The following is a 26,055-nucleotide window of genomic DNA, read 5'->3' on the forward strand; positions in this document are numbered from 1 at the left end:
TGCTAGCAGTCAGCAGCTGTGCATCGCAGCAGGTTGCCCAGGATCAAACCAGAGAGGGTCAGACCTGCATTGCCACCGTTTGTCCACCATCCAGAACTGAAATATCTTGCTGACATGTACACATAAGGAACTGCTGGACATTGAAATTGGGACTCAAAAGAAAGAAACCGAACTGCAGGCTAATTCCTTTAATGCCTGACAGCAATTTAAAGGGACTTCATAGAACTCTGTCCTTTCCATTGAATTTAAAAATCTTAAAACATACATTCTTGTTAAATTTAAAAAATCAAAAAGGGTGAGATGCCGAGAACCAATTCCAGCAAGTAATAATTACAAGAGTTTTACCAAAAGGTTGGTGAAGCTTGGGCGGCTCAACAAGGGTGAGCCACGTATGTAGTTTACCTGTTGGAAACGGCTAAAAGGCACTTCCCCCAAACCTGAATGGGATTGTTAACTGCCAGACAGCTTAGGGCATTTTATTGCCTCCTGTTGGCCAAACACCTGAACAGCTGTAGGCTATTCCCCAAACTGACAATACCCTTTGATACCTTACCCTTTGAAGTGTATATTTCCACCTTGCCTTGGGACAAATTGTGTTTAATAAAAGCAGGATCTTTGGTCAAGGTAGAGTCTTCAGTTCCTTTTAGCTGAAGCTCTTCTGACCCCCAATGCCTTTCAAAAATATCTTTTGTCTCCGGACTCTTTAATCATCTACGCGCAGCCCCTTTCTCCAGAATGCTGAACCCTTTGTAAGGCTGGGAAAAGAACCCCGGCATTATGACACCCTAACAAGGGACACCAAAATGCGACTCTGCAGGCCCTCATGCAAGGGGTAAGTGTTAGGCCCTCATGAGAGGGATAAGTGCTGTAGCTCCAGCAGGCCACATATAAGCCGTACAGAGCTGAGCATAAACTTTAGGGAGAAGTGAGACTCCCTCTCTACCCTCTACCTGGAAAAGCAAGTGGCAGACCAGCATTGCCTGGGGCTGGCCTGGGCCACAAAGCAGACATTTAGGAGCGGCCAACCTGTGCTAACAGAAAAGTTCAGCAAAAACGCAAGTGAGTTCCACAGCTGATGGAGTGGACTTTCTGGTCTTCCAATGGCAACCAAGGTTAACCCTTGGGCTGACTGAGCACACACTAAGAGATGGAACTGGTTCCAGAAACAGAAAAGCAGAGGCTCCAGCTTCCTTCCGGCCACATTCCTGGAGCTCTCTGGGATCACTTTTCCCACAGCAAGGCTCAAAAGAATGAAGATGATTCAGGGACACTGCTGCCTTTAGGTATAACCAGCCCAACTACCTGCCAGCGATGTTAACACTCTGCCTACCCTCACATCCCTTTCAGAAATGGACTGATGTGAAAAATAAGGCCTGCTAAAGCTGTCCAACCAAGAATATGTCTGAAAAAAAATCTAATCTGAGTGGATCAGAGTTTGTAGTCTGATCTATCCCCTGAGAGAACAAGATGCTAACTACATCTTGGAACTATTTATATAACTACTGGGTTGAACCATACAAACATATTTAAGGACTTCAAAGTTCACCCATAAAACTTTCCCCCGCTCAGAATGACTTTTCTACGTCAAATGTAAAGTCTGTCATCCTTCTGTTGAATAGATTCCCAGGTCAGAGTGACTTCTACTAAGGTACCACTTTAAGCAATTTCTAGAAACAGATAAAAAAGTCAACTCAGGTTTGGTTTTTGGAAAACAAAATGTAAGCTATAATAATATTAAAGCTGTGTGAAATCTTATTATAGACAACATTTCCTAACTACTAAAGGAAAATACACCAGCATGTTTTGTAGTTTCAGACCCAGGTGGCCCACTTTTTGTCAAGCACATGCTTCTGGCTCCCACCACAGCCTCTAGCAGCCTGTCCTGCATAGCTGTGAACACCAAGGGGTTGGACAGCTGAGTAGGACTGGGTTATTTGGGCTCTTTACTGTTCCTGAGATTGGGAAAAATGTAAGGAGGTATTATTACAATTCAGCAGACTTGTAGTATTAGCAAAGTTATCCAAAAGTTGAAAATGAGGCAAAAAGAGTTCAACTTGGCCTTTCAATGCCACATTGAAGAACTGTTTAACAGGCCCACCAAGGGATCATTTATTATATAAATCTGTTAAACTCTATACCCACTACAGAAGAAGGGCCCAGATATGTTAACTTGAAGGTTTTTGTCAGGTAGAGATTTACAGAGGATACATGAAATCTTATGCTAATCAACAAAATAACCTTCTTGATTAAATAACATATAATTTTCCCCAAATCAAGGAAGAGGATGTAATGCCTTAAAACAAAGGCCAGGTTTGTCATGCCTGCCATAAATTGCTAACAGCCTTTTGAGCATATTACAGGAACTAGCTTCAGGGAAGGACATTCTGGCTCCAGAAGACTTGCTTACTCTCAACCATAAAAATGACCTCCAGTTGACCAGCTTTAAGATAATCATTGGGAATGGACTGTGCTTACTTACATATAGAGAACTTTCAACCCCACCTACCCCTGATTTCTTTGTCCTGCTTTTCCTCTCTCTCCTAATAAAGACCTCTGCCTGCACTGAGATGTTAAGATGATCTTTGGGATGAGAATCCCCCATCTTCTCAGGTTGCCGGCACTTGAATAAACCTCTTTCCTTCTCACCAGCACCTGTCTTACAAGTTTGGCTTTGGTTGCTGCAGGCAGCCAAACCTGTGTTTGATTAGAGATACAAATCATTTCTGTACAGTAAAAAATTTAATCTGATATTACCCTGTAGGACAATTATCAGCTTTTCTCCCCTGCAGAGAGATGAAAGGTTTAAAATACAAATCATGTGTGAAAGGCTTAAGTGCAAATATTTTATGAGAAGCAACAAAGTCTTAAATGGACTTACCTTAACTGTTAAGAGATCATCTCTGACCTGTCTTGGAAGGGGCTTACCTAAGGAGAAAAGGACAGAATGGCCTCCTCCAAAATCTTGCCCAGCACCCACTTCAATATAAACATCCCCTTCAAAGTGTAGTAACTTTCAGGTACTTCAAATTCCATTAGAGATGAGGAGATGGCAGGCAAGAAAGACCTACTTGAACTTGGACGAGTCATTGTTAGGCAAATCTTGGTTCCTGTGGCAACTGGAGACTTCAATCCACAATACAGTTGGGAAATTAATCGGCTGGGGACAATCTGGAGAAGTCCCATCAGGTTTTCTTTATAGTATTAATTCTTGAGATGGACTTTAGAAAAATCACAAAAACAAATAGAAACCATCAGAAAATACTTGTATTTCACAAATATACATTATATATATGCATATATTATACTAGAGGCCGGGTGCACAAAATTTGTGCATGGGAGGGGGTGTCCCTCAGCCCAGCCTGCACCCTCTCCAATCTGGGACCCCTCGGTGGGATCGGGTCTAAACGGGCAGTCGGACATCCCTCTCACAATCCAGGACTGCTGGCTCCCAACTGCTCGCCTGCCTGCCTTCCTGATTGCCCCTAACCACTTCTGCCTGCCAGCCTGATCACCCCCTAACCACTCCCCTGCCAGCCTGATTGATGCCTAACTGCTCCCCTGCCAGCCTGTTTGCCCCCAACTTCCTTCCTCTGCCAGCCTGGTCACCCCTAACTGCCCTCCCCTGCAGGCTTGATCACCCCCAACTGCCCTCCCTTGCAGGCCTGGTCCCTCCCAACTGCCCTCCCCTGCTGGCCTGATCACCCACAACTGCCCTCCCTTACAGGCCTAGTCCCTCCCAACTGCCCTCCCCTGCTGGCCTGATCACCCACAACTGTCCTCCCTTGCAGGCCTGGTCCCTCCCAACAGACCTCCCCTGCTGGCCATCTTGTGGTGGCCAACTTGTGTCCACATAGGGGCAGGATCTTTGACCACATGGGGGCAGCCATCTTGTGTGTTGGAGTGATGGTCAATTTGCATATTACTCTTTTATTAGATAGGATAGAGGCCTGGTGCATGGGTAGGGGCCAGCTGATTTGCCCTGAAGGGTGTCCGGGATCAGGGTGGAGGTTCCCTTGGGGTGTGGGGTGGCCTGGGCGAGGGGCCTGTGGTGGTTTGCAGGCTGGCCACACACCCCCAGCGACCCAAGCGGAGGCCCTGGTATCTGGGATTTATTTATCTTCTACAATTGAAACTTTGTAGCCTGGAGCGGAGCCAAGCCTTCTGCTCCCTCCATGGCGGCAGCCATTTCTGTTGGTATTTATTTATCTTCTATAATTGAAACTTTGTAGCCTTAAGTGGAGGCCTGTGCGGAAAGCTTGGCTTCCTCCATCACTGGGGGCAACCCTAACCTCCTGCTCTCTCCAGCTCTGTGGCTGCCGTCATTTTTGTTGGGATTTATTTATCTTCTATCATTGAAACTTTGTAGCCTTAAGCGGAGGCCTGGGCCGGCCAGGGTGTGCAGAAAGCTTGGCTTCCTCCATCGCTGGGGAAACCCAAGCCTCCCTCCTGCTCTCTCCGTGGCTGCAGCCATCTTGGTTGGGGTTAATTTGCATACTCGCTCCTGATTGGCTATGGCTTGTGGGCGTAGCGGAGTGATGGTTAATTTGCATATTACTCTTTTATTAGATAGGATATGAAGGCCTTTACAATAATTTTTAGTGTCAGATCTTCGTGGTATTCAGCTGTTTTCAATTGGTTTTCAAGAGCACCTACGTGCCCTGGAGCAGTGGTTCTCATGTGTGGTTCCCCAGAACCACCTGATATTTTATTAGAAATGCAAAGTCTTGGGCTCCACCCCAGGCCCATGAATCAGACACTTTGGGGATGGGGGCCCACATTTGTGTCCAAGTGATTCTGATGTTCAAATTTGAGAACCTGCTTACAAGCTTGAGAAGGGATTAGATGTGAGAATTCATTTGAAACACAGGTTCAGCTCCTTTTAAAAAGGTGTGAAAACCATTGGCCTGTCATTTTTTGGTTAAAATACTGTTCTATAAGAATGTAAATTCTGAGAACTGAAGCAGAAAAGATATTTTTATGACAATAAACAGGATAAAAGTGACATCATGTCAAAAAACTTCTGTCTTAAAGCACATTTAGTAAATATCTATTACTGAGAAATTTTATAAAAGAAAAGGAGACACAGAGAAAGACAATATTTGGATCAATGCCATCAAAATGGTACTGGCAGAGCTGACTGCTATCTAACCGGGTCAAATTGTTGGAAGAACTCAGGATTAAAGGAAAAATAGAAAAATAACATTTTCTAAAACTTTACAATCCCTTTGGAAAACAACCTATCAAAATTATAAATGCAATTTCCCTTTGACCTATTAATTCTAAGTCTGGACATTTTTATAACAGTCAGACTCACATACATCCAAAATGACATATCTACAGGGTTGTTCTTTAGACCATTGTGATTAACAGCAAGAGACTAGAAATAACCTTAATGTCCATCGGCAAGGGATGACATAATGGCACATTCACAATGTACAACATGGCTACTATATAAAAGAATTTATGTATGATTCTACTTACATGACATTCTAGACTAGACAAAACCATGGAGATAGAAAACATATCCATGGTTGCCCTAGCAGGGAAGACTGAATACACAAAGGGCCATGCGGGCTTTATAAGGCAATGGAATTGTTCTATATCTTGATTATGGTGGTAGTTACAGGACTGTGCCTGTCAAAACCCATAAAACTCAACACTAAAGAAGGTTAATTTTACTGTCTGTAAACTATAAAAGTTTTAAAATTACTAATGAATATAGGATTTCAGTTTTGCAAGAGTTCTGGAGCTGGGTTATAAGTGAATGTACTTAACACTATTGAACTGTACCCATAAAAATGATTAAGGGGGCAAACTTTGTGTATTTCACTAAAATTTTTTAAAACACAAATGAACAAAGTCCAATTAAATGTGATTTGCTGGTTGATGCAGTATTTATAAGCAGACAGTTTATTGGCTTTCGAAGTGAGTGTTGGTATCAGCAGAGCAGAAGATAGGCACAGAGATTAGAAATAAATGTTTGGAAGATGAGGTTCAAAAACCTGTTGGTGCCAAATCAGATTATTTAATTCCGTAAGTCATTCCAATATTCAAATTTCACATTTTTAAAAAAGCAGAATAAAGATATTCTCTCTAATCTGATAGAGATCTCCAAAAAATAATGATGTGGGGGAAAAGTCAGGTGCAAAGTTGTGTGAGAGAAAGGGAAGGGAATGTGAGTATATACCACAGTACTTATTTCCATTTATATATTTCTTAATGGAAGAATTACCAGGAAATTAGTAAAAATAAATTGCGGGTGGGATGAGAAATAGAATATATGTAGACAAGAGTGGAAGTAAGGATTTTCAATATATGTGTTTATATATTGTTTGCATTGTCAATGCTTTGCAGCAAAAGACTAGGAACACGTTTGTAGTTGAACAAGTTGCAAGGAGAGAAAAGCAACCATGAAGAACTGCAGGGCATCTCAGGAACAGTGTTAGAAAGGATTTCTTACAGAATTTGGGCTTGTGTTAGCTAAGGTTGGGGAGGGTTCAAAGAAGTGAGGCTTTATTCTTGATTGGATGCTGTCAGCAAAAAGGATACCTTGATTAAATATTTTACTGAATCTTATCTAAAAGGTGAAAGGAGTGAAGTGAGGCTAGAGCTATGATTAGTCAATATAGCAGGCCCTCGTATTAGCCAGAATAGGAGAATGTCTTGTCATTTTTGTGGTTTAGACATGTTTTTGTTTTAATCTAGGTTTAGACATTATGGAGCTATCTTATTTTTGTCGAAATTCACCACAGTCGCAGGGTAGCCTTGTTTGATGTTGGTGTTCTGTGAAATTATTTATGTTTAATAGGAGAACACCAAGGCCTATGAGATACTGCCAGGCCAAAAACTGGAAAAAAATCAAATGTCCATCAATGTATAAATGGGTAAACAAATTGTGGTTTATCCATGCAATGAAATACTGTTCAGCAATAAAAGAACCAACTGCTAATACATAAAACAACATGGATGAATTTTTAAAATATTAGATAATAGTAACCTGCAGTGAAAAGACCTGGTAGACACTATCTTAACCAAGTAGTCAAAGTCAATCCCCCAGTAATAAGACACTGACTTCATGTCTTCATGTACCCTCCTGATAGGATGCAATGAGAAGGGCGAAACATCATTTGTGTTGTATTTCCCCAAAAAAATGCATGAGCTCAATTTAATTATAAGAAAGCATCAGAAAAATCCCAATTGAGGGTCATTCTATAGCAAAACTGGCTAATACTCTTTAAAAACATTATCAAGGTTATGAAAGATAAAGACTGGGGACTTGTCCCAGGTTGGAGACTGCAGAGACAAGACAACTAAATGCAATGTGATATCCTAGATTGGATTCAAAACTTGGAAAAGATCTTTAGTGAGAGAACTGACAAAATTTGAATCAAGTCTGAAAATTAGTTAATAGTACTATATAAGATGTAAATGTCCTAGTTCAGACCACTGTCCTGTAATTATGTCAGATATTAGCCTTAGGGGAAGTTGGGTAAATAGTATATGGGAACTCTGTGTACTATATTTGCAACATTTCTATAAACCTAAAAATATTTCAAAAGAAAGATTTCTTTAAAAAAAGAAAGATAAGCATTATACTAAGTGAAACACTACATGTTTGAGACCATTGAGATATTCTTTTTTTAACCCATTACATATTTTTATTTTAAAAAAACCCTATATTTTCAACAATAACAAAAATGTACTTAAAGGAGTGGTATTGATTACATTTCTGCAAATCTCTATAATGTAGGGTTAAATAGACTATAACTCACTTCTCATATCTGTTTCTGCACTCAATGTGTTGCCTACCACACCCTTATTTAGTCTCTGCTCAGGTCCTCTGTACCTGATTTTCTTTTTGCCATTATACTCTTCCCTTGGCCCTTTCCATGCATTACATCTCAGCTTAAATATCATTTCCTTAGAGAAGTCTCTTCCAACCACGTTTACATTTGCACCCTTTTGTCAATTTCATCACCATGCCCTTTCCAGTATATAATGTCAAGGTAAGAAATATCCAAACCTGTAGAGAATAAATATTTATAAGAGTTTGTGTGAGCCAAACTGATGACATATGCCAGGAGCAAGATTTTAAATGCATCCCATTTATATGATATTCTGAAAAGGCAAAACTGTAAGTACAGAAATCAGATCTGTGGTTTTCAGGGTCCTGGGGAGGGAGGAGGTAAGGAGGCCCAGGGAACTTTTTTAAAGCAATGAAAAATAGGGGTGCCAGAATGACAGGAAGAGGAACAAGGATTAGAAAACCTATTTGAAGAAATATTGTCAGAAAACTGCCCTAATGTGGAGAAGAAAAAAATCACACAAGCACAGAGATGAACCCAGAAAGACCCACAACAAGACGCATCGTAATTACGATGGCAAACTTTCAGGACAAAGAGAGAATCTTAAAGGCTGCAAGAGAGAGACAGAAAGTTACCTACAAGGGATCTCCCATTAGATTATCAAATGATTTCTCAACAGAAACACATCAGGTCAGAAAGGAATGGAAGGAAATTTACAAAGTGATGCAAAGCAAGGGACTAAATCCAAGAATACTCTATCCAGCAAAGCTATCATTCAAAATAGAAGGGGAAATAAGGAGCTTCACAGACAAAAAAAGGCTAAGGGAGTTTATCACTACCAAGTCAGCAATGCAAGAAATGCTAAAGGGACTGGTGTAAAAAGAAGAAATAAAAAGGGAAGAAGGAACACAGGCACAAAAAATGAAAATGGCTACAAACAAGTACCTATCAATAATAACTTTAAAGGTAAACAGACTAAACAAAAGACATCAAGTCTTTTGAATGGATAAAAAAACATGACCCATATATATGCTGTCTACAAGAGACCTACCTCAGATCAAGGGACTCACACAGATTGAAAGTGAAGGGATGGAAAAATATCTTTCAGCAAATGGAAATGAAAAAAAAAAGCTAGTGTAGCAATACTTATATCTGACAAAATAGACCTCAAAGTGAAGGCCATAGCAAGAGATAAGGAAGTCCACTTCATAATACTAAAGGGATCGATACAATAAGAGGATATAACCCTGGTAAACATATGCACCCAAAGCAGGAGCACACAAATACATAAAAAAACTTCTGGGAGATAACAAGGGAGAGATCGACAACAATACAATCATATTAGGGGACTTTAATACACCACTGACATCACTGGATAAATCCTCTAGACAAAAAATCAGCAAAGAAACAGCAATCCTAAATGAGTCACTAGATCGGATGGAATTAACTGACATCTTTAAAACTTTTTACCCCAAAGCCATGGAATATACATTCTTCTCAAGTGCATATGGGACATTTTCAAAGATAGACCACACATTGGGTCACAGGCAAAGTCTCTCCAAATTCAAGAAGATTGAAATCATAACAAGCATTTTCTCAGACCACAATGGCATAATATTAGAAATAAACTATAATAAAAACAATCAAAAAAATTCAAACACTTGGAAGCTGAATAGCATGCAATTAAACAATGATTGGGTTACCAAATAGATCAAAGAAGAAATTAAAAACATCCTGGAAATGAATGACAATGAAAACACAAAAATCCAAAATCTATGGGACACAGTGAAAGCAGTCCTGAGAGGGAAGTTTATAGCTCTATAGGCCTACCTCAAAAAACAAAAACAAAAATGGTAATAAATCATCTAACTCTACAACTTAAAGAATTAGAGAGCAACAAGAAAAGCCCAGAGTGAGCAGAAGGAAGGAGATAATAAAGATCAGAGCATAAATAAATGACATAGAGACCAAAAACAAACAAACAAACAAAAAAAAAAAAACACCACAAAACAAAACAAAAAAAATACAAAATATCAATGAAACCAAGAGCTGGTTCTTTGAAAGGATAAACAAGATTGATGAACCTCTAGCCAGGCTCACCAAGTAGCAAAGAGAGAGGACCCAAATAAACAAAATCAGAAATGAAAGAGGCGAAATAACAACAGACCCCACAGAAATACAAAGGATTGTTAAAAAATACTATGAACGCCCTGACTGGTTTGGCTCAGTGGATAGAGCGTCGGCCTGCGGACTGAAAGGTCCCAGGTTCGATTCCAGTCAAGGGCATGTACCTTGGTTGCGGGCACATCCCCAGTAGGGGGTGTGCAAGAGGCAGCTGATCAATGTTTCTCTCTCATCGATGTTTCTAACTCTCTATCCCTCTCCCTTCCTCTCTGTAAAAAATCAATAAAATATATTTTAAAAAAATACTATGAACAACTCTATTCCGACAACCTAGAGGAAATGAACATATTCCTAGAAAAATCCAACCTTCCAAAACTCAATCAGGAAGAATCTAAAAATCTCAATAGGCAATAACTACGGAGGAAATTGAAGCAGTCATCAAAAAGCTTCCGGCAAACAAAAGCCCAGAGCCAGACAGCTTCACAGGGGAGTTTTACCAAACATTCAAAGAACTAAAATCTATCCTCCTCAAACTATTCCAAAAAATTCAAGAGGAAGGCACACTTCCAAGCTCTTTCTATGAAGCCAGCATTACCCTAATACCAAAACCAGATAAAGACAACACAATGAAAGAGAATTACAGGCCAATATCCCCCATGAACGTAGATGCCAAAATCCTCAACAAAATTCTAGCAAATTGGATCCAGCATTACATCTGAAAGATCATACACCATGACCAAGTAGGATTTATCTCGGGGATGCAAGGATGGTACAATATCCGCAAATCAATAAGTGTGATATATCACATAAACAAATTGAGAGATAAAAATCACATAGTCATATCAATTGATGCAGAGAAAGCATTTGACAAAATCCAACACCCTTTCTTGATAAAAACCCTCAGCAAAATGGGAATAGAGGGATCATACCTCAACATAATAAAAGCCTTAGATGACAAACCTACAGCCAACATCATACTCAATGGGCAAAAACTAAAACCATTTCACCTAAGAACAGGAACGAGACAGGGATGTCCACGTTCACCACTTTCACCACTCCTGTTTGACATAGTATTGGAAGTGCTAGCAATAGCAATTAGACAAGAAGAAGAAATAAAAGGCATCCAAATTGCAAAAGAAGATGTAAAACTGTCATTATTCACAGATGACATGATACTGTACATAGAAAACCCTAAAGACTCCATCAAAAAATTATTAGACTTAATAAATGAATTCAGCAATGTAGCAGGTTACAAAATTAGCGCCAAGAAATCTATGGCATTTTTATACACCAATAGCGAACTTACAGAAAGAGAGATTAAAAAAGCAATTCCACTTATCATCCCACCAAAAAAATTAAGATACCTAAGAATAAACTTAACTAAGGAGGTAAAAGAACTGTACTCGGAAAACTACAGGACACTGAAAAAAAGAGATGGAGGAAGACATAAACAGATGGAAGAATATACTGTGTTCATGGATTGGTAGAATCAACATCATTAAAATGTCCATACTACCCAAAGCAATCTATAGATTCAATGCACTCCCCATTAAAATACCAACGGCATATTTCACAAACCTCAAACAAACTCTCCAAAAATTCATCTGGAATAAAAAAAGACCCCAAATAGCTGCAGCAATCCTGACAAAGAAGAACAAAGTAGGAGGAATCTCAATACCAGATATCAAGCTGTATTACAAAGCCACTGTTCTCAAAACTTCCTGGTACTGGCACAAGAACAGACATATAGACCAATGGAATAGAATAGAGAACCCAGAAATTGACTATGCTCAATTAATATTTGACAAAGGAGGCAAGAACATACAATGGACTCAAGACAGTCTCTTCAGTAAATGGTGTTGGGAAAATTGGACAGATACATGCAAAAAAAAAAAAAAAAACTAGACCACCAACTTACACCATATACAAAAATAAACTCAAAATGGATAAAGGACTTAAACATAAGAAGGGAAACCATAAAAATATTAGAGGAATCCACAGGCAGCAAAATCTCAGACATATGCCGAAGAAATATCTTCACTGATACAGCTCCTAGGGCAATGAAAACTAAAGAGAAAATAAACAAATGCGACTACATCAAAATAAAAAGCTTTTGCACAGCAAAAGAAACCTTCAACAAAACAACAAGAAAGCCCACTGCATGGGAGAACATATGTGCCAATGTTATCACTGATAAGGATTTAATCTCCAACATTTACAGGGAACCCATACAACTTAACAAAAGGAAGATAAACAACCCAATCAAAAAATGGGCAATGGACCTAAGAACTTTTCAAAAGAGGACATAAGGAAGGCCAAGAGAATATGAAAACATGCTCAAAGTCACTAATCATCCAAGAGATGCAGATCAAAACGACAATGTGGTACCATCTCACACCTGTCAGAATGGCTATCATCAACAAATCAACAAACGACAAGTGTTGGCGAGGATGCGGAGAAAAAGGAACTCTTTTGCACTGCTGGTGGGAATGCAGACTGGTGCAGCCACTGTGGAGGACAGTATGGAGTTTCCTCAAAAAACTAAAATGGAGCTCCCATTTGACCCAGTAATCCCACTTCTAGGAATATATCCCAAGAAACTAGAAACACCAATCAGAAAGGATATATGCGCCCCTATGTTCATAGCAGCACAATTCACCATAGCTAAGATTTGGAAACAGCCTAAGTGCCCATCAGCAGATGAGTGGATTAGAAAACTGTGGTACATCTACACAATGGAATACTACGCTGCTATAAAAAAGAAGGAATTCTTACCATTCTCAACAGCATGGATGGATCTGGAGAGCATTATGTTAAGCGAAATAAGCCAGGCAATGAAAGATAAATATCACATGATCTCATTCATTTGTGGAATATAATGAACAACATAAACTGATGAACAAAATCAGATCCGGAGACAGAGAAGCATCGATCAGACCATCAAACCTCAGAGGGAAGGTAGGGGAGGGTGGGGGTAAGGAGGAGAGATCAACCAAAGGACTTGTATGCATGCATATAAGCCTAACCAAATGGACACAGACACCAGGGGGGTGAGGGCATGAGTGGTGGCATGGGGAGCAATGGGGGAATAAGGACATATATGTAATACCTTAATAAAAAAAAAAGCAATGAAAAATTCTGTCTTTATTTTGTGCTTGTTTTTCAAATCTCATAGAACTTTATAAAAGGGTGAATTTTATAGTATATAAATTGTATTTCAATAAACCTCACTTAATAATGACAAGAAGAAAGCATGTCAACAAATTTTCATTGTAACCTGTCTCTGAAAAAAACTAAAAAACAAAAAACAAAAAACCAAAAAACAAAAAACTGAAAGAGAAGATTGGAATACCGAAGAGAAAAATGGGGTAGTGTTGGTTCCCAGGACACTTCAGGGGACAAGAGCCTCTGGCTGCTTGGAGTCATTTTCTCAGAGAATGTAGGTCAGAGCCAGAAAAGGCCCTTGGCTGACTGGTTACCAGTGGAGACGGTGGGCAGATTCAGACGCCACCGCCAGGAAGGCCACTCTGGTGAGCAGCTTGTAGACTGTAACATTGGAATGCCCAACCATCATGAAAATCACCCCATGGGAGAAAATAGCTTGGCATGATTTTCAACCAGCAGGGGCATGATAAACTTTTGGCAAGCTTCAATTTGTTTGCAAAAATTAATTATTGGAATACCTTAGTAATAAATAAGGTGTTACTATAGTTTAATTATGGGAAAATTTAAACATCTACAAAAATAGGAGTTATTGTTCTATCACCTAGCTTCAATAATTATCAAGAAAAGGGTTTTTTTCCCCAAAGAATTTATATGCATACGTTTTCCCAAAGAACATATACGCATAGCCCAGTGGTCGGCAAACTCATTAGTCAACAGAGCCAAATATCAGCAGTACAACGATCGAAATTTCTTTTGAGAGCCAAATTTTTAAACTTAATCTTCTTCTAACGCCACTTCTTCAAAATAGACTCGCCCAGGCCATGGTATTTTGTGGAAGAGCCACACTCAAGGGGCCAAAGAGCTGCATGTGGCTCGCGAGCCGCAGTTTGCCGACCACTGGATAGCCCATGGACAGACACTAGTGATGGGAAGGCCTGGGGAGGGGATATGTGGAGTGGGATGAAGTGGGTCAATGGGGGAGAAAAGGGGACATCTGTAATACTTTCAACAATAAAGTTAAATAAAAAGAAAAGCAGTTTTCTCAGATCCATTTGAGGCTTTAAGATACTGTCATAGATGATATTGTTAAACGTGCACATCTTGAAAACTGTGGAGATTAAAGTACTCAATACTGTCTAACTTACTAAAAGCTCCTTACATGTTGCATGAAGTTACTACGTTATCATTTTGAACTTAATATATGTCTTTAGTTATTTCTCCCAAAGATGTTGGATTCCACTATTGCTTTCTAATATTTTAATTAGGAGACATTAATTTGATCTAGAAATTTTTTTCTTCTGTTTTATTTTTTATTATTATTTTTTTAAAATAAATTTTATTGATTTTCTACAGAGAGGAAGGGAGAGGGATAGAGAGCTAGAAACATCGATGAGAGAGAAACATCGATCAGCTGCCTCCTGCACACCTCCCACCGGGGATGTGCCCGCAACCAAGGTACATGCCCCTGACTGGAATCGAACCTGGGACCCTTCAGTCCACAGGCCGACGCTCTATCCACTGAGCCAAACCGGTTAGGGCTCTTCTGTTAATTTTAAATGTTAGCAAACATCCCCATTTATGATCAAAGAATTCTGAGTAACTCCTGAATACTGTCATATTTTTTTCTCAGACATGAAGGTAGGATTTTTTGGTTTTAAAATTACATTTAAAAATATTTTATTGATATTTTAAATGTGTTTTTTTTTAGATAGAGGAAGGGAGAGGGAGAAAAACATCAATTGGCTGCCTCCTGCATGCCTCACACTGGAGATCGAGCCCACAACCTGGGCATGTGCCCAGACCTGGAATTGAACTGTGACCTCCTGGTTTATAGGTCAACACTCAACCACTGAGCAACACCAGCCAGGCCTAACTGGTGACCTCTTAGTTCATGAAACTATGCTCAAGCAACAGAGCCACACTGGGGGCTTTTAAATTGATTTTTAGAGAGAGGAAGGGAGAGGGAGAGAGCCCAAAACATCAGTGTGAGTACAAAGCATTGATCAGGTGCTTCCTGCATGTCCCCTATGGGGGATGGAGCCACAACCCAGGGAATACGCCCCGGGAATGGAACTGGCAACCTTCAGTGGTTGGGACAACGACCAAGCAGCTGAGCCACACTGGCGTGGGCAGACATGAAGGTAGGATTTTAAGTCATTAAGAATTTAAAGGATCTCTTACCCTTTGAGATAGCATAGAGGGGCAAGGAAAGCATTATGCTAAACAAAGTAAGCCAGTCAGAGAAAGACAAGTATAACATGATCTAACTCATATGTGGAATCTAAAGAACAAAATAAACTGATGAACAAAATAGATCCACAGACATAGAAGCATGAAACAGACTGCCAAATCTCAGAGGGAAGGCAGAGGTGAGGGGGTGGGATGGGGAGAGATTAACCAAAGAACTTATATATACATACTAGAGGCCCAATGCACAAAATTCGTGCACTCGGGATGGGGGCCCCTCAGCCCAGCCTGTGCCCTCTTGCAGTCCGGGAACCCTTGGCGGATGTCCGACTGATGGCTTAGGCCCGCTTCCCGGGGGGAACGGGACTAAGCTGGCAGTTGGACATCCTTAGCACTGCCAGCCGTGAGCTGTGAGCCAGCTTCTGGATGAGTGGTGCTCCCCCTGTGGGAGCACACTGACCACCAGGGGGCAGCTCCTGCATTAAGCGTCTGGCCCCTGGTGGTCAGTGCACGTCATAGCTACTGGTCGTTCTGCCTTTGGGCTGAAACCAGCTCTCCCACATCCCCCGAGGGGCCCCAGATTGCGAGAGGGCACAGGCCAGGCCAAGGGACCCCACCAGTGCACGATAGGAGCCAGGGAGGGATGTGGGAGGTTGGCCAGCTGGGGAGGGACTGTGGGAGGGTTCCAGGGTGTGTCCAACCTGTCTCGCTCAGCCCTGATCAGTTGGACCCCAGCAGCAAGCTAACCTACCGGTAGGACTGTCTGCTTCCTGGTGGTCAGTGCATGTCATAGCGACTGGTTGACCAGTCAACTGTCTGCCCCCTGGTGATCAGTGCATGTCATAGCAAGCAGTTGAGCAGCCTTAGCATATCATTAGCATATTACGCTTTGATTGGTTGAATGGATGACCAGATGACCAGACACTTAGCATATTAGGCTTTTATTATATAGGATATGCATCACCCATGGAAACAGACAATAGTGTGGTGAAGGCCTAAGGGGGTGGGGCTGGAAGGGGTAAGTGGGGGGAAAAGGGTACATCTGTATTACTTTCAACAATAAAGATAAATTGTTTAAAAAAGAATTTAGGGCTAGCTGGTTTGGCTCAGTGGATTGAGTGTGGGCCCATGGATTGAAGAGTCATGGGTTCAATTCTGGTCAAGGGCATGTATCTCGGTTGCAGACTCCATCCCCAGCCCCAGTCAGGGCTGTGCTAGAGGAAACCAATCTATGTGTCTCTCTCACATTGATGTTTTGGTCTATCTCTCTCTCTCTCCCTTCCATTCTCTTTAAATATCAATGGAGAAATAAACAAAAGAAAAAGAAAAATTTAAAAGATCCTAAAGCCCAGCTGATGTGGCTCAGTGGTTGAGCATGGAGCTATGAACCAGTAATCAAACCATGGTTCAATTCCCAGTTAAGGCACATGCCCAAGTTGCAGGCTTGATCCCCAATGGGGCCAAGCAGGAGGCAGCCAATCAATGATTTTCTCTCATTATTGATGTTTCTATCTCTCTCTCTCCCTCTCTGAAATGTTTATATATATACTAGTATATATACATATATATTTATATATTTATTTATATGTATGTTTAAATACACACACACACACACACACACACACACACACACACACACACATATATATATATATATATATATATTTTTTTTTAAGAACCTAAAGATTTAAAATCCAATCAACAATGCCCTGGCTGGTGCGCTCAGTGGTTAGAGTATCAGCCTGTGCACCAAAGGGTTGTAGGTTTAATTCCCGGTCAAGAGCACATACCTGAGTTGCAGGTTCATCCCCAGCCCCAATCGGGACATGTGCAGGAGGCAACTAATGGATGTGTTTCTCTCACATCAATGTCTCTCTCTCCCTCTCTCTCTGTCCTGCCACTCCCTTCCACTCTCTAAAAAAAAAAAAAAAATCAATGGCCCAGCTGGTGTGGCTCAGTGGTTGAGCATCGATCTATGAACTAGAAGGTCACGGTTCAATTCTCGGTCGGGAAACATGCCGGGTTGCAGGCTCGATCCCCAGTGTGGGGTGTGCAGGAGGTGATTCTCTCTCATCATTGATGTTTCTGTCTCTCTTTCCCTCTCTCTTCCTCTCTGAAATTAAAAAAATATTTTTTTAAAATGAGAAAAGTGATAACCATTTTTAAAAAATCAATGGAAAAGATATCCTCTGGTGAGGATAAAAATTAAAATCCAATCAACAAAGGTATGGATGAAAAATGGGTTCTAAGAAAGTAGCCTCACAGGATGATCTGATCATCATAAATTTCTAACTAGGCAGGTCATGGTGGGTTGTCACACTACGGACATATAACTTTTTAGTAAGAGGCTTATCTCTGGCTTAAACAAGACCTGTCCATTGTTTTTGTGCATCTAGGTTAACACACCTTTGAAATAATCATAATCACCCTCAAGAAAGCATATAATCTTGCTCATGTAATTTTCCTTAGTTACTTCTTTAATTTCAATACAGAAAAGAAACTGCAGTCCTGGCCAGCTGGCTCAGGCGGTTGGAGAGTCATCCCATACACCAAAAGGTTGCAGGTTTGATCCTTGAGGGGTGCATACAGGAGGCAACCAGTCCATTTTTCTCTCTCACATCGAAGTTTCTATCTCTCTCTTCCTTCCTCTCTCTAAAAATATCAATAAAAACATATCCTGGGGTGAGGATTTTAAAAAAAAACACTTCAGGCCCTGACTGGATAGCTCAGTTGGTTAGAGCATCATCCCTATATACCAAGGTTGTGGGTTCAAATCCCCAGTCAGGGTACATATAAGAATCAAGCAGTGAATGTATAAATAAGTGAAGCAACAAATCAATGCTTCTCTCTCCCCCTCTGTGTCTAGAATCAATAAATAAAAGAAGAAAAAGAAACTGCAAATCTCCATTCTCCAGAGCATTTGAGAACTTGCTTTCTGGTAATGTCATCAGTTTGAGCTCAAATAAATTCTTATAAAAATTCACTATAGGTGTGGATGCTCTTACAAGGACAGAGGCAGCAACATAAAGCAGTTGACTATGCTGCTATAAGTATAACTCTTCTACATGAGGATCTAAGGATGGGTCATCTGCTGAAGAGCTGTGCAGTGAAGACAATTCTTCATTCTACTGTGAACATGAGTTTGAATTTGTTGAGTTGTCAAACAGATTATTAAGGAATTTTTAATTGAAGGATTGACAACATTAAGATTTGTATTATCTGGGTAAAATGTTACTATTTTTCATCTAAGTTTCTTTACTCAAATGTTTTTATTATCCTAACTAATAAAAGAGTAATATGCAAATTAACCATCACTCTGCTACACCCATAAGCCACACCCAACAGCCAATCAGGAGCGAGTATGCAAATTAGCCCAACCAAGATGGCTGTGGCCAGGGAGCGAGCAGGAGGCTTGGGTTTCCATGGCAATGGAGGAAGCCAAGCTCTTCACACACCCTGGCTGGCCCAGGCCTCCATTCAAGGCTGCAAAGTTTCAATTATAGAAGATAAATAAATCCCACATACCAGGGCCTCCGCTTGGGTCGCCGGCAGGCGTGGCCGGCCTGCAAACCACCACAGGCCCCTCGCCCAGGTTGCCCCATGCCCCAAGGGAACCCCCACTCTGATCCAGGACACCCTTCAGGGCAAACCAGCTGGCCCCCACCCATGTACCAGGCCTATCCTATTTAATAAAAGAGTAATATGCAAATTGACCATCACTCCAACACACAAGATGGCTGCCCCCATGTGGTCAAAGATGGTTGCCCCCATGTGGACACAAGATGGACACCACAAGATGGCCAGCAGGGGAGGGCAGTTGGGAGGGACCAGGCCTGCAAGGGAGGGCAGTTGGGTGTGATCAAGCCTGCAGGGGAGGGCAATTAGGGGTGACCAGGCCAGCAGAGGAGGGAAGTTGGGGGCAACCGGGCCTGCAGGGAAGGGCAGTTGAGGGGGACCCAGGACTGCAGGGGAGAGTAGTTGGGGGGGACCAGGCCTGCAGGGGAAGGCAGTTAGGGGTGACCAGGCCTGCAGAGGAAGGCAGTTAGGGGTGACCAGGCCTGCAGGGAAGGGCAGTTAGGGGCAAACAGGCTGGCAGGGGAGCAGTTAGTCATCAATCAGGCTGGCAGGGGAGTGGTTAGGGGGTGATCAGGCTGGCAGGCAGAAGCAATTAGGGGCAATCAGGAAGGCAGGCAGGCGAGCAGCTGGGAGCCAGCAGTCCTGGATTGTGAGAGGGATATCCCACTGCCCGTTTAGGCCCGATCGGGCAGTCGGACATCCCTCGAGGGGTCCCAGATTGGAGAGGGTGCAGGCTGGGCTGAGGGACACACACCCCTGTGCACGAATTTTGTGCACCAGGCCTCTAGTCTACACTAATAAAAGAGAAACATGCAAATTAACCATCACTCCACTACACCCACAAGCCATACCCACCAGCCAATCAGGAGCAAGTATGCAAATTAACCCAACCAAGATGGCAGCTGGCCATGGAGCAAGCAGGAGGCTTGGGTTTTCCTGGCAATGGAGGAAGCCAAGCTTTCCACCCACTCTGGCTGGCCCTGGCCTTCGCTCAAGGCTAGAAAGTTTCAATTACAGAAAATAAATAAATCCCAACAAAAATGGCTCTCGCCACAGAGCGAGCAAGAGGCTTGGGTTTCCCGGGCGGTGGAGGAAGCCAAACTTCCTGGCCGGCCCTGGCCTCCACCAAGGCTACAAAGTTTCAATTATAGGAGATAAATAAATCCCAACAAAAATTGCTCCGGCCACAGAGCGAGCAGGAAGCTTGGGTTTCCCCAGCGATGGAGGAAGCCAAACTTCCTGGCCGGCCCTGGCCTCCACCAAGGATACAAAGTTTCAGTTATAGAAGATAAATAAATCCCAGATACCAGGACCTCTGCTTGGGTCGCCGGGGGGCATGGCTGGTCTTCAAACCACCACAGGCCCCTCGCCCAGGCTGCCCCACGCCCCAAGCGAACCCTCACCCAGGACACCCTTCATGACAAACCAGCTGGCCCCCACTCATGCACCAGGCCTCTATCCTAATAAGAGTAATATGCAAATTGACCATCACTCCAATACACAAGATGGCTGCCCCAATGTGGTCAAAGATCCTGCCCCCATGTGGACACAAGATGGCCACCACAAGATGGCCAGCAGGGGAGGTCTGTTGGGAGGGACCAGGCCTGCAAGGGAGGGCTGTTGGGGGCGATCAAGCCTGCAGGGGAGGACAGTTAGGGGTGACCAGGCCGGCAGAGGAGGGCAGTTGGGGGCGACCGGGCCTGCAGGGAAGGGCAGTTGGGGGGGACCAGGCCTGTAGAGGAGGGCAGTTAGGGGTGACCAGGCCTGCATGGGAGGGCAGTTAGGGGCAATCAGGCTGGCAGGGGAGCAGTTAGTCATCAATCAGGCTGGCAGGGGAGTAGTTAGGGGGTGATCAGGCTGGCAGGCAGGTGAGTAGTTGGGAGCCAGCAGTCCTGGATTGTAAGATGCCTACTGGGATCGGGTCTAAATGGGCCGTCGGACATCCCTTGAGGGGTCCCAGATTGGAGAGACCAGACTGGAGAGAGTGCAGGCTGGGCTGAGGGACAACCCCCTCCCACCGTGCACGAATTTCGTGCACCGGGCCTCTAGTTAAGTAATAATAATTACTTTCACCATAGCACTCCACTCAAAGTAAAAAAATATAAAAAAGATTTACTTGCTCATATTTCAACATTTCCAAAAAATCACTAGCTTCTAGATCCTTTGCCTAGGCCAGTGGTCGGCAAACTCATTAGTCAACAGAGCCAAATATCAACAGTACAATAATTGATATTTCTTTTGAGAGCCAAGTTTTTTAAACTTAAACTTCTTCTAACGCCTCTTCTTCAAAATAGACTCGCCCACGCCGTGGTATTTTGTGGAAGAGCCACACTCAAGGGGCCAAAGAGCCGCATGTGGCTCGCGAGCCACAGTTTGCCGACCACAGGCCTAGGCAATGCAATCAGCAAATATTTTGTAAAGATAGCTTTAGTTCTCATGTAAATTATGTTTAATGACATACAAGTATTATACACACACACGTATACACACACTCAAGAACTGTATAAAATTAAATATGCTCTAAGTGTGTATTTTTAAATTTCAAATCTTTTATCATACTAATTATTACTGAAAATCTAATGTGTAGCTGACATAATGAGCCAGTGAGAAAATTTTGGTCTCCCAGGTTACAAAATCCATTCTACTACCAGTTTTATTAGTCAACATTTCACGTTATTGATTTTTAAATAAATGTAGGAATTGTTTTGCCAAATTTCCCGATAATTTACAAGATGGTCTACAAATCTCTCAGTAAATGTGAAAGCAAAGTAGAGAATGAAAATAAAATGTTCACATCTTTTCTGGTCAGTGCCACCAAAAATTTATTTCCAAGATCGGAAATGCTCAGATCACAAGGCTATTTTAAAGATGCTACCACAGAGTATTTTATTGTCTGTGTGCCAACATATATCAGCTTTCCTGGGGGGGGAGTCGGGGTGGGCAGTGGTTCTACCTTCCACAGGCTCACAGCCCTGTTCAAGTGTAAAAGCAAGTCCCCAGAAGAAAAGGGAAAGGCCACAGGGCAATGGAGAACTCAGGTTATCCCCTTCAGAAACCCTCAGGGTGAAAACTGCCCTGGGTGAAACTACCAATTATTCTGCCTTGATTATATCTTCAGGGGGAGAAGCAAGCCTCAGAGGAGGCAATAAACTCATTCATCAAACCAGCTTTCTGGAGGTGGTACAGGCTCCTGAACACTGACATTAGTCTAATAGCAGTCCCCAGTGTAACCAGGCTTTCTTGTGAAATCTGAAACTCACCGATGGAATTAGAAAAAAAGAAAACTGTATGTTCCCTGTGAAAAAAAAGGGGCAACCTACTAATTCTGAAAAATATAATAAATGAAAGGTTATATCAGGAATGCAAGAGAAAAGTTCACACAAAAAATTAAAGTACATGATAAGTATATTGCAAAGAAACTCCAAAAACTTACACAGGCGTTCAATAAATACTTTTTGAACACCCACGAGCTAAATTTATGCAATGCACCAGTCCTAAGCTATCAACACTGGCAGACTCATCCCCCTCCCTCCTCCACCACGTGCTCCCGTCAAGGTCACTGGGGACCTCCACCAGGTCAACCCTTGATTAAGTCCAGTGTCCGACCCATTTGCTCACCTCTCCTGCTTCTCCTGGCTTCCAGGGGACACCCTCGCCTGGTTTTCCACCTAACTCTCTCATGCCCGTCCTCTCCCCGGGCTCCAGACAGACGGCTCCCACCCATAGGGCCAAGCTCCGAACTGTCCCCAGACCTTCAACCCGCAAAGTCTCGGCCTCGGCTTCTCCCTCTCTCACACCTCACACCCCGCAGCCAGGCTGGTCACTGTCCTGACAGCTGCACCTTAAACGCTGTCCCGAATCCGACCCCTCCTCCAGGCCCACAGCCACCGCCCTGCCCCAGGCCCCCATCCTCTGCCACCCGGACGCTGCGGTGACCAGGGTGATTACTCAGAGGGGGCGCTCCGCGCAGGGGCTCCCGGGCCCCCCTCACAGTGGCTCACCAGCCCACCTGCTCGGGCCGCGTTACTTTCCAGCCTGACTTCCTGCCCCCTCCCTGGTCTCTCGTGCAGCAGCTGCCCCAGTGCGGGGCCAGAAGACACCGGACCGAGGAGCCTCTAGGCCCTCCCGCAGAGGCCGGGCCGCTCCCCTCCCCGCACCCGCCCGTCCTCCCCCGCCCAACCGCCGACGCCGGGAGCCCCGAACGCGGAGGTGGGGGTGAGGTTGGGGTGCGGATGGGAGAGGGAGGGAAGAGACTGGGCTGCGCATGCGCGCTCCGACCCCGTCCTGGGTCCGCACTGGGAGCTGCGCACGAGGAGGAGCGCGTAGTCGGCGGGACCCAGGCCGGAGCTGAGAGAGGCCCCGCGGACACGCACCTGCAGGAAGCGGCAGCGGCGGCTGCGCCCAGGCGCAGGGGCGGGCCGGAGGCGGTGGGGTGGGGTAGGGCGGGGCGGGGCGGGGCGGGGCGGGGCTACCCGGCGGGGTGGGGCTACCCAACTGCGCGGGCTGCAGCGGCGCCTGCTTGAGACTCAGACCTGGCCCGGCTCCCGAGTGGTGGGGCCGGTCCCGGGTCTTGTTCATCATTAACGTTTGTTTCTTTGCTTTTCTATGTTTGGGTGACGGCGGAGCGAGGGAGGAGACAGCGCCGTGCCTGGTCTCTGTGAGCTTCCCAGATATGTCGTGATGTCGTGAATTACTACCTATTTCCCTCTTGAGCTGCAGCTGGATCGCACAAATCAGGACAGAACATTTCAAATGTTGGGGCTTTCCCTGGAACATCAATTTCCAGTGATGGTTCATTGGGTTCCCAGGGTAGCCCACCAAACCTGAGTGCTGGTGCCGAGGTCCTTACCCGTGCCCATGGAAAACAGTTTCAGGGGCTTCGAGGACTGGCGACTCTTTTAAAATCTGGCATCTTTCTTTTTCTTTAATCCGGGTTTACCTCCAGTACTACTTTTCCTAGTAATTGCTTTGGAGCGTGCCAATAGATCCGAAAGAGCTGTGGTCTGAGAACTCTGGTGCAAAAAAAAAGTTACATTAACATTTGTTTTCCAATCAAACTTGAACCCCTTCCCACAGTTTAGCTGGGAATTCAGCCCACTTTGGAGCCCCTCTTGCCCCTACAGGCCCCTCAGGAGCTTACAGGTTCCAAGATAATTGGAGGAGGACCTCATATCTGGCTGCTATTTTCCCCCTAACTTGTATGTGGAAGTGGAACTTACTTTGTGCCAGACACTTCTAAGAACTACACAAGTATTAGCCAATTAAAATTTCCCCCACCACGTGGTATAACAGATTTTGTTATCTCTGCTTTACAGGTGAGGCAACTGAGGCCCACGGAAGTCAAGTAACTGCCCCAGGCAGAAAATCTGTTGAATAGTATAGTTGGGATTTGAACTTAGCCTGCCACCACACATATTGCCTCTCATTCAAGTATTACTGTTCCATTGCTTTTTATGCTTATGATATTAGCCATCAAGTGTTAATCTTTTCCTTCATTCAGACATTGGGGGGCGGGGGGTAGGAGTAGAGAGGCCAGTGCTCTCATTGCAACCTTCCATGGTCTAAAGGGCCAATATGTAGTCCTTTGTTACCACCCATAGTTGGGCCACCTCTGAGACATTGCATTTCATCAAGGTCCAGGAGTCCACCACCCCCAGCTACTCTCCATATCACTCTTCACCCCCATACTTTCTTCCAGACTTGGAAGAGCTGAATCTTCCTCACAAGTTTCAGGCTACATCCTCTTCTTGAAATATCAGCCACCATTCTTTCCATCTTTCAAGCAAGTTCAGCTTAATTTTTTAAAAGTATTTTTTTATTAATTTCAGAGAGGAAGGGAGAGAGAAAGAAAGATAGAAACATCAATGATGAGAGAGAATCATTGATTGGCTGCCTCCTGCATGCCCTCAACTAGGGATCACGCCTGCAACCCAGGCATGTGTCCTGACTGGAATCAAACCCCTGATCTCCTGGTTCATGGGCCAATGCTCAACCACTGAGCCACAGCAGCCAGGCTCCAGCTTAATTTTTTGATGTTCTTGTCCTTCCAAAACAAGAAGCTGTTCCCTCTTCCAGGAATGTTCTTTTCCCATTCACTCCAAAATAACTCATCTCTCCCCGTCTCAGCTCCATTGTCACTTCCTCAAGAAAGCCTTATCTGAAGCCAGCCTCTCCTGCTCCACTAAGTGAGGTCCTTTGTCCCTGATGAAGGCTTTTACCATAGTAGTTATCCCATCAAATTTCAAATGTATTTCTGTTTATTTGATCACATTTTCTCTCCACTATAAGCTCACTGAAGGTAACACTTTTGTTTCTATTTCTCATCATGATATTTCCAGACCTTCAGTGCCTGATGTTCAATTTATTGGTGTAATATGTATTAAATGAATGAACAGCCTCACAGGAAAAGCAGCCCAGAACTCAGGTTAATGAGCAAATTACTTTCTCCTTCTTATCCTATATAATAAAAGCCTAATATGCAAATTGTCCCCTCTACTGGGAGTTCAACCGGGAGTTCAACCAGGGGGTGGGGCCAGCCAGCCAACTGCAGGAAGGGAGGCCCAGCCAGCGGCAGGCAGCCGCTAGGGACCCTACCCATGCACGATTTTCATGCACTGGGCCTCTAGTTGTTTATAAGTGCCTAGCAGCACATACACACAAAATTAGCAAAAAACAGTGGATCGCCCTGGCCAGTGTGCGGTATGGCTCAGGTGGTTGGAGTGTTGTCCCATACACCAAAAGATATTGGGTCAATTCTAGGTCAGGACACATACTGCAGGAGGCAACTGATCAATGTTTCTCTCTCTCTCTCTCTCTCTCTCTCTCTCTCTCTCTCTCTCTCTCTCTCTCCTTTTTCCCTCTCTCAAAACCAATAACAAATAGCACTGGATCAATAACTCATGCTATTTATGGAGGTTTTCCCTGGGATAACCAGGTAGGTGCATAAAAGTTAGCAGTGCATATCCTGGCAAGGTAGTACTATATCTCCTTTCTTAAGTGAAATTCAGACATACCACCCTTTACCTTTGCCTCCTGAACTTTATATCCTCTCAGGGTCACTAACTTTACTGATTATCATGCTGCCCTTCAGAGGTGGACTCTGGTACAAATATAAATATGGACATGAACACCTGTGCTTGTTGTCTTTTGGTTGATTGACTTTGACACACTAGGAGAAAGCTGAAGTTTTCTAAGGCTT

The 26,055-nt window shown here is 43.5% G+C and overlaps 1 protein-coding gene across 5 annotated transcripts in view; it reads right to left on the reverse strand.

The window, feature by feature from the left end:
- SIRT5 (sirtuin 5) overlaps positions 1–23,291 on the reverse strand; it is a 54,671-nt gene extending 31,380 nt beyond the window's left edge. The window contains exons 1-3 of one of the 5 annotated variants that reach the window (XM_080657764.1): positions 23,231–23,266; positions 3,069–3,218; positions 2,879–2,925 (exon numbers count right to left, since the gene is read on the reverse strand). Coding sequence is in view for 4 of the 5 variants with exons in the window: in XM_080657760.1 (XP_080513886.1) it covers positions 3,069–3,183 (115 nt within the window). In the remaining variant the exon portion in view is untranslated. Of the gene's footprint in view, positions 1–2,878; positions 2,926–3,068; positions 3,219–22,475 lie in introns of all 5 variants that reach the window. The other 4 variants (XM_080657760.1, XM_080657761.1, XM_080657763.1 and 1 more) reach the window with 4 other exon arrangements.
- Positions 23,292–26,055: the final 2,764 nt, after the last annotated feature.

Source organism: Plecotus auritus (assembly GCF_963455305.1).
Source record: "Plecotus auritus genome assembly, chromosome: 2".
Taxonomy (NCBI): Eukaryota; Metazoa; Chordata; class Mammalia; order Chiroptera; family Vespertilionidae; genus Plecotus; species Plecotus auritus.